This window comes from Athene cunicularia (genome assembly GCF_003259725.1).
Source record: "Athene cunicularia isolate RWA chromosome 1 unlocalized genomic scaffold, athCun1 chr1_part2, whole genome shotgun sequence".
NCBI lineage: Eukaryota > Metazoa > Chordata > Aves > Strigiformes > Strigidae > Athene > Athene cunicularia.
The window spans coordinates 1991637-2000770 of NW_020799092.1; the positions used below are offsets into that span (position 1 = coordinate 1991637).

Here is a 9134-nt window from a genome sequence, read left to right on the forward strand (position 1 = left end):
CGGGGGAGGCGGGTTCCTACGGAGCGGCCGCTCTATCCGGCGGACTCGGCTGCTCTGGAGGAGAAGGGTGTGCGGAGGGGGGCAGGAGGTCCCTCCTGCTCTAAGATGGCGGCGCAGAGGAGGAGTCTGCTGCAGAGTGTGAGTGGCACCTTCCCCCCTCCATGCACACCATGCACACGCACCCCCCCCAGGGTGGGTGCGAGGGGGATACACGGGCCTCCTCTTCAGCCGCCCCCCGCAGTGCTGTGTGGGAAGGTGGAGGCCCGGCGAGGGCGAGGAGCGCCCCACCGTCAGTGGGAAGGTGGGTTGCTGCCCTCCCGCTCCCTGTGCCGCTTGAGGGCAGGGGGTCCCATCGTGCGGGGGGGCCCTGCGTGGTCGTCGATCCCCACCCTGGGCTGGCCTGCCGCTCTGCAGCGCTGTGGGACCGGTGGGGGCGGTAGGTGGCTCTGGGGGCCGTGCCTGTGCTGCGGACATCGGGGTACCTGGCTGTGTGAGGGGGGACAGCAGGCGTTTGCAGGCCGTGGTACGTGAACTGGTAGTGTCCGGCAGGGAGGTGGCGGCCCCAGGGATGTCTCCCTGATTGCTGGCAGCAGCAGGGCCTCAGTCCCCTTGTCCTGGGTGAGCATACTCCAGCGAGGGAACCAGAGCCTTCCCTGTACTCCCGTGCCGTGGATGCATGAGGCTGTGATTCATCATATGAATAGCTAAGCTAGCACTCGGGTGGAAATTTCATTTCTGGTTTCTTGTTAACAAGAGCCAGAGGTGCAGCCAGAGCTCAGCTTCATAGGGAAAGGAAGTGGTAAGTGATGCAGTTCTGCACCAGGTAATACGAAGTTACTGGCTGGGGTGGTGTGCTACCCTGTTGGCAAAGGAAGAAGGGTTGGAAAGAGGGTGGGGATGGACTTGCAATCTGTACTGGACCAGGATCCTCATGTCAGGCTGCTTGAGGTTTACGTGGTCTCTTTCCTCTTTCTGCCTCCCAGGAACAGCAGCCCAGTTGGACAGATGACTTGCCATCCTGCCATCTTTCTGGGGTGGGCTCAGCTCCAAACCGTTCCTACAGTGCAGATGGCAAGGGGACAGAGGGTCACCCCTTGGAAGATAACTGGTTGAAATTTAGGTAAGTGGGGTGTACCTGGGACACAGACTCCTGCAGACACAAGGGCAGGTAAAAGTGGTATTTAGTTTGTCACACAGGACTCTGAAGAAGAGGGTGGGGTCCAAGCATGCAGGAGGTGTCTGGAGGAACTTGTTACATATGCCTGTGTCTTGCAGACATCTGTGGCCTCTTCGCTTCTGACCTCTTCGCTTCTGACCTCTTTTGACAGAAGTGAGAACAATTGCTACCTCTATGGTGTCTTCAATGGCTATGATGGCAACCGAGTCACCAACTTCGTGGGTCAGAGGCTCTCTGCAGAATTGCTGCTGGGCCAGCTACATGCAGATCACAGCGATGCTGATGTGCGTCGAGTTCTGCTGCAGGTAAAGAAGTTTTGTCTGGGAACAGCTCCTGCTTCTCACACTACCCGCCTGCTCTTTTTGGCACCATGGGAGCAGCATCTGGTTTCTGTGGGGGTTGGAAACATCTGCCAGTGGTTGCAATTGCACTCATCCTGAGCAGCTGTAGTGCTTTGTTTCACTCCCGCCTCACATCCATCTGTCCCCCTGGCTCTGTCAGCAAAGTGCTGAGAGCTCTCCAGAAAGCTGCACCTAGTCTTCACTGGACATGCAGGAACAAGTCAGCCTGTGAAGGAGATGACAGCAAGTGAAAGGGGGAAGTTAATGTGTGGGGAGATGGATTTGTGAGTGCACTTTCTTGAGTGATAGGCAAGATCTTACAGTCAACACACAAAATCAGATAGGTCTCTGACATTGCTGTAAATGTAATTTTTGTTTTTGTCTCCTGTTTCGAGTTGTTATAGATTGTTTTTAACAAGCTATTCACTAGTTGTACTGAAATAATTGTGTTTCAATTTTGATGTAGTGATCCTTGAATGCAAGAGTGCAGTGATCATCCACTCTTACAAGCCAGTCCTAGGTGTGGATGGGTACCCTCGAAGGTTAGTAGGCATTGGATAAGAGCTTAGTTTCTCTTTATGGCCTTTTTTTAGGCTTTTGATGTGGTGGAAAGAAGTTTCCTGGAGTCCATTGATGATGCCTTGGCAGAGAAGGCTAGCCTGCAGTCACAGCTACCAGAGGTAATATAGCCTTAAGAACAGAGATTGCTGAAGGTCCCACCTTCCAGATTGCTGGGTGAGGTTTGGGCATATTAATCAGTGTGGTTTAAGAGAGGCTGTAACTGAAATTTATTTCTCTCTGGTTCTCTTCTGGGAGCTTGCTTGAACTGAAGCAAGCATCTTGGTCCATTTCCCAGAGTTTCCACTGTTCATACTGGCACTACTTAGACCCATCACTGGGTATCTTAGTAAGGAACTGAATATATCAAGGAGAGGAGTTCATTCTATACGTGTGGCTTTTCCAGGACAAAGCCATACAACACAGATGTGGATTCTGTTCTTCAAGTGAACTGGACTGTCGTCTCCAGAAGCATATCAGAGCAGTGTCATTTGTTAGGATTGAACAAATAATTATGTCTTTCACAGTCTTGGCATGAGGCTAAGACATGCCAAGATGAGTCCCTTCCCTCCAGAATTTTGATTTCAGCTGTGCATTTTGTGTGGTGGACAGTGTGTTTAAGCTTCCCCCTCATTTTGGGTTTCAGGGTGTCCCTCACCACCAGCTGCCTCCTCAGTACCAGAAGATTGTGGAGAGATTGAAGGTTGTAGAGCAGGAGATCTCTGGAGGAGCCATGGCTATTGTGGCTGTTGTTCTCAACAACAAGCTCTATATCGCCAATGTGGGTGAGTGGGTTTTTTGTCAGCAGCTCAGTCTAGGCATTTCTGAGGATGATTGCGGTTCTAGGAAGTGAAAGAAATTTGAATGTGGGGGACAGTTTCTTTTGTCTGTGGTCAGGGAGTGATATGCTTGTTGCTTATAGGAGCACTTGAAATCAGCCCAGCTCTTTATTTCTGCAAATGTTGGCTGATGCAATGTGTATGACCAAAAAGCAGAGGGAAAATGGGTTGAGAGGCAGTAGTGCAGGTTCACCGAGAAATGGAGAGCTTTCTTGTGAGGTACCAGCTCAGGCCAGGATGAAGAGCTGTCTAGCAGGCCTACTATGCTGCTAGCAAGGCTACTTTTTGGAGATTATGATGAGACAGTATATGAGCCTTTCTCTTCTTTTCTGTCTTTATTCCCCTCTCCTGTTCCTTTTCCATTTGGATATGTTCCCCTTCTTAACAGCAGAGCTATCTGGTGCCTCATCTCGCTGCTCCCACTGCAGGTACCAATCGGGCACTGTTATGCAAGTCCACAGTGGATGGGCTGCAGGTGACTCAGCTCAACGTGGACCATACTACAGAGAATGAGGATGAACTTTTTCGCTTCTCCCAGCTGGGTAAGTGTTGGGTTTCATGTTCTTATCTGAGAACATTGCGTGCGTCCGTTTATCTGGGGCACTAGGAATGACTCAAGCTGCTGCAAACAATAAATGACCACAAAAAAGAAGCTTACCATGGTTTCAAATGACCAGTTCAATGCCACCTTTTTCTGTCTATCTAGCCATTGTGAGGCTACAGAGTGAGTAAATCCAGCTCACTGCACCAGCAGAAAACTATCTCTTTTTTTTTTTTTTTTTTTTTCCAAACTGACATTGATTTGCCTTCCAGCTGTGTGATTGCTGGAGTCCATAGGAAGGCAGGAGAAGAAGCACACAGCCAGAGGGTGGAAGTGGGATGGACAGTATATGATTGTGCCCTTGGAGGCAAACCGCAGTTATGCTGGGTTAAGTTCTGTGTGATGCCGCACCCTCGGGATGGTGCGTTTCTATATACCTTTGTGCAAGCTGCTGAAAAAAAAAAAAAGCAGCTATACTTCAGACAGAGCTGGGCCAAGCACTGGAACTCACTGCTTTCACATCAATAACTATTGAACTCTTAGTGCTGACATTTTGCTTGAGGCAATTTCCCTTTTCCTTTACCATGTTTGACATGTTTCCTTTCTTGGTCTAGAACTAGCCCAGACCGTTTGTATGATTGCTAGTACCAAATTCTTCTTAATGAGATACTTAAGTTATGTACCTTTGTTTGGGTAGATCTAGCTTGGTGTTCTTCATTAGGTTCACCTGGTAGATATATTCTTATCTGGTGAGGCAACTGATGTAATTTACTGCTGCTGGGTCTCATTTTATTCTATTTCTCTTCTGTTTCCTCTTTTACTCATACTCCTGCAGTAAGGGTTGTGTGCTATGAAACACAAGACTGAATACAAGAATCCAGGGCAAGAGACCCTCTAATTGCCTTTCTACTGCCAGAAATGTAGAATTTACCTGCAGTTCATAGCAGAACAGGGGTCTTCTAGAAATGATGACCTTAACTTGGTGCAGCAGTGGCTCTTCTGCTGGCAGTCCCAGCAGAAGGGAGAGCCTTGAACAAGCTAATGTGCACAGGCTGTTTGATATTTTTTGCAGGGCTAGGTTGAAGGACAGTGATAAGAGGTAGTGGGGATAGCATTTGTCATGGTGGTGCCTATGTTGCACCTCTCTTTGGGGAAGGGAGGGAGAGGTCTTAGGCCTTTGTGGCTCTTCACCCAGCACATTGCAGCTTGTTCAGTGCTCCAGGAGAGTTACTGTGATTTGGACACAACCTCTCTGGTGTTCTGTGAGCCTCCCTGTGTTTGTGTCTGTCGGCAGCATGTATCCCCCTGCAGGAGCTGGCAAATAAGGCAGGCCATGTTGATGAGTCAGCTGTGGTCTGCAGCAGATGGCAGAGTTGTGTCTTACTGCTGGGGTAGGTATGGAGCCATCTGTGCAGTGAGGCTTTGTTTGACTCTGGGAGAGTTTCAGTTGGACCCCTGCCTTCACCTTGTACTGAGGACAGTTATCCCCAGATAAAATCTCAAAATAACATTTTCTGCCTGTTAGCTCTAGGTATAACCAGGAAAGGGGAATTGCCAGAACAGACCAGGTAAGTGGCTCAGATAGTAGCCGCACCCAGATGGTCCCTGTTAGAACCTTCAAGATGGGATTCCTTCCTAGACACTGCCAGAGGTATAGGCTCTTAATTTTATTTAAATAAAGACTTGTTTGGTCATTATTTTAGGACTAGCCCACATCAGTTTGAGCACTTGAGCAGATTCAGTGCCTCTTGTAGATAGTTCTCCTTTTCTCCCTCTGCAATCTAGTGTATTAGTGAAATTGTCATGTGGAGTTTAGGAGCAGGGATCAGTAATAGGCAGGAGAAAAAGCAGAATCCTTAACATATATTTTCCTCCTTCCTGCCTTCTCCCATCGCACAGTCCAGAGCTGACAGGCGCAGATGTTCCCCTGCCTTTTCAGCAAATGCCTGTGTGCCCAGGCCAGCTGCTGCCAGTGGCTTTGAACCAGGATGTGGGCTTTGTCTCAAGGCCAACTGTTGCATTCAGAGTGCACATGGGCTGTGTGCATCTCTCTCGTTCTCTCTCCTTCCCAGACTACAACTAATGAAAAGGTGTCCCTTGGAACACAGCAAACTGCCCTTCCTTTTCTCCCTGTTGGGCCCCTGATAATTCTTTGGCATCTCAGTTTGTCTTACAGCTCTCTTTAGGTGTGGATATTTCTTTTCTCATTCCTGACAGTATAGCCAGAGGAAGTCCTGCAAGTTTCCCAAAGTCAATTCAACTTTTTTTATTTTTCAATCTGGCAGGCTTGGATGCAGGAAAAATAAAACAAGTGGGAACTATTCGTGGGCAGGAAAGCACTCGGCGCATTGGAGATTACAAAGTCAAATATGGCTATACTGATATTGAACTACTCAGGTCAGAAAAAAATCAACTTTGTGGTTTCAAGCCCTCCTTTTTTTTGTGACCCCTCCATTCTCACCTACTACGTCACCATTAAATACTAAATGATACCATCTCATTCCAGTGCTGCTAAATCTAAGCCCATCATAGCAGAACCTGAAATCCACGGTGGCCACGTGCTGGATGGGGTGACTGGCTTCTTGGTGCTCATGTCTGAAGGGCTCTACAAAGCACTGGAGGCAGCTCATGGGCCTGGGCAGGCCAACCAGGTGAGCCTGCTCACAAAGGAAATGTTCCCTTGGCTGTTGACACACTCTGGCAGTGTCAGCTGCTCTCATACAGACTCTCCTCCTCGTCTCTCCTGTGAGTGCTGAATGCCTGTGCCACCCCATTCCAGTCTGTAATAATAAGGGAACTGCTCTGCCAAGCCAGTTCTTCCAGGCAGCTACCTGTCCCTTTGGAGCTGCCCATTGAAGGGAATGGGGTGATCCAAGGCGCAATGGCACATACCAGCAGGTGAGACAGACAAGTGTCAGATGGGTTGCCATAAAGCCTCTTTGATGAGATGACAGGGAAAAGTTTCTTCAAATCTCCTAAACATCATTCCTCCTTTTTTATTTTTTCCTCTCATTCTCTGTTCAGGAAATTGCAGCCATGATAGCCACAGAGTTTGCCAAGCAGACATCATTGGATGCTGTGGCACAAGCAGTAGTGGACAGAGTTAAGCGGATCCACTGCGACACTTTTGCCAGTGGTGGGGAACGGTCTAAGTTCTGTCCCCGGCATGAAGACATGACGCTGCTTGTGAGGAATTTTGGCTACCCCCTGGGTGAGATGAGCCAGCCCATGCTGACACCAACGCAAGGTAGGTTGGGGAGAGAATGAAACAAAATGGAGAGTGGAGGGTAAGATCTCTTGATCCATCCAGCATTGACCTAACATTGGGAGAGTAGATGCTTGGTGTAGAAGGAATTTTCTTATTAAAGGGATTATCAGCTTCTGAGATGTAGATTCTGTGACAATTTGATACTGTATGGCATCTAGCAAGGCAGTTTAATATAAATACTTGGGTTCTTTGAGCTTTTTTTACTGCTGTGCATCTCCAATCACTCATGTTTCAACTCCATTTTATAGCTCTTGTTTTTTCCCTTCTCAGGAGGCCGTGTCTACCCAGTCTCAGTGCCATATTCCAGCTCCCAAAGCACAAGCAAGACGAGTGTCACGCTGTCTCTTGTCATGCCTTCCCAGGGTCAGATGGTCAATGGTGCCCACAGCAGCTCAACTCTGGATGAAGCCACCCCCACCCTCACTAAGTAAAAGTCCTGCTCTCTCACTGCCTGCAGTTTCTCCCTGTGCTTCACTCTGTGTAAAGTGCTTGAAAAGCAGAGAGACACCTGTCAGTTACCTGTCAATCAAGCCCTTATCTGGAGCATGGCCCTCCTGACTGCAGTGCTGACAGCCATCATAATGTGTTAGCTGGAAAGCGATTGTGTGAGGAGTGGGAATGAGTAAAGTGAGCAGCTTGGAAGCCAGCTCTGGGAACATGGCTCGGGAGCAGCATCTGCTACTGTTCACAGAGGGCACTCTGGCAGCGAGCAGCTCTTCTCTTTGGATATTGTGTGCCAAGAGTGTTGGGTGCTGTGCGTGGAGGGAGTGTGGGTGCCCTTCATCTTAATAAGGAAGAGGGGCTATGCAGGTCACGTGTAGGGCTGCTGGAGAGGCTGTGCTATGCAAGTTGACTTGCTCATGGGCAGAGGCCAGGATAGAAAAAAATGAAAAAGGTTAGAACTTGATCTTGTATTCACTTTGCAGTCATATTAGTTATTGGTTTAGGTTCAGCCTTTGGCACAGGCTGGTGTGTGTACACACTGTAAAGTGAAGAAGTTCTCTGGTTACTGTGTTATGGTAGCTCCAGAAACAGTGAGGCTGATTGCACTAGAGCTGCTTTGGCTGCAGTATGGGTCACGCAAGAATAGCTTTCCTTGCTGCCAGACTCTTCCTGTAAAGCTCATACTGTATGGGTATGGGGAGGCCAACAGAGTGCATGCCTTTTTTTTTTTTTATTCTCCTTTTTTATTTTTCCTGCCTCCTCTCCTCTGTTCCTCAGATGCCTTGATGTATTAAGGCCTTCCAGTTAAATATGAATTGGGTATCTGGTGTTTATCAATTCCAAGCAGTTCTCAACACTTCTAGTGCTCTGATAGAGCAAGAGACTGCAACTTTCTACCTCTTTGCTAGGGATAGCTTGTTCTGTGAAGAGGCTGGCACTTGTTCTGGTGCATTTCTTGTCCAAAGCATCAGATGTGGAAAAATAAAGATGTCTTCTCTTTTTCTCTCCCTAGCCAAAGCCCAACTGTGACACTCCAGTCGACTAATACTCACACTCAGAGTAGCAGCTCAAGTTCAGATGGGGGCCTCTTCCGCTCCCGTCCCACCCACTCCCTCCAGCCAGATGAAGATGGGCGTGTGGAGCCCTACGTTGATTTTGCAGAGTTTTACCGGCTTTGGAACATGGACCATGGCGAGCAGGGAGCACTGACTGTGTCCTAACATGGAAATCTGCCTCCTCTAGACACCCTGCACTTGGCTGCAGGAACAGAGACTGAGGCAAGAATGAGAGCACTCCACTGAGGGCTGTGTTGTGCCAAGAGTTACTTGCTATCCAGGCTGTGTTGAACATGGCTGGGGAGTGCGTGCAGCGTGCTTGACACGTGTTGCCTGTGCCATGCACCCTGTCCTGACCAACCTTGTTCCTTCGGAAGCCCTGTGAATAGGGGAGGGGGTCTTGAATGCAGCCCTCACTGCAGGTTTTCACAAATAAAAGATGCAGAGAGGACTCCCTCTGGATAATGCAAGAGTAGGGGCCTGTACAATTGCGGGGGGTGTGTGTGTGCGCATGTGTGTAGGTGTACACATGTGTGCCTCTGTGTGTGCTGTCATAATGTTTTCACAACTCAATGCTGTGATTCCAGTGTTCAACTCCATAGAAGATACCTCTATTTTGCAGAATAAATAACTTATAGCTACATTCATTGGCACCTATGTGGCTTGCTTACATTTCTTACACTGTGTGTGGATGTGACAGCTCTTCCTGGTGAAACCCTCTGTTCTTCCAGAATAGGGGGTTGTACCTTGCAGCAGGCAAGCTGTTGTAAAAGTGGCCTGAGCTCTTGCAGGTGACTTAAAAGCATAAGGTGTTTGTGCCAGGCTTACTTCTTTGCTGAGCTTTGGCACTGGATTATGCTTTGGAGTTAAAACCAATAATCTGAATTTATAGTTTGTAGGCAAAATGCACA

General features: G+C 48.6%; 1 protein-coding gene across 1 annotated transcript; it reads left to right on the forward strand.

Annotated features, from left to right (window-relative positions):
* Positions 1 to 26: 26 nt before the first annotated feature.
* On the forward strand, positions 27 to 8866 carry TAB1 (TGF-beta activated kinase 1 (MAP3K7) binding protein 1). Its single transcript, XM_026862498.1, has 11 exons — positions 27 to 138; positions 984 to 1120; positions 1329 to 1482; positions 2112 to 2198; positions 2723 to 2861; positions 3344 to 3457; positions 5742 to 5853; positions 5963 to 6107; positions 6481 to 6703; positions 6995 to 7151; positions 8181 to 8866. The coding sequence occupies exons 1-11, from the start codon at positions 106 to 108 to the stop codon at positions 8386 to 8388; spliced, it is 1509 nt and encodes a 502-aa protein (XP_026718299.1). The 5' UTR covers positions 27 to 105; the 3' UTR covers positions 8389 to 8866.
* Positions 8867 to 9134: the final 268 nt, after the last annotated feature.

Coding starts and splice junctions, on each gene's coding strand:
- TAB1 (XM_026862498.1), top strand. CDS start 106: ATGGCGGCGCAGAGGAGGAGTCTGCTGCAGAGT. Junction 1,121..1,328: donor GATAACTGGTTGAAATTTAG/GTAAGTGGGGTG, acceptor CTCTTTTGACAG/AAGTGAGAACAATTGCTACC. Junction 5,854..5,962: donor ACTGATATTGAACTACTCAG/GTCAGAAAAAAA, acceptor ATCTCATTCCAG/TGCTGCTAAATCTAAGCCCA.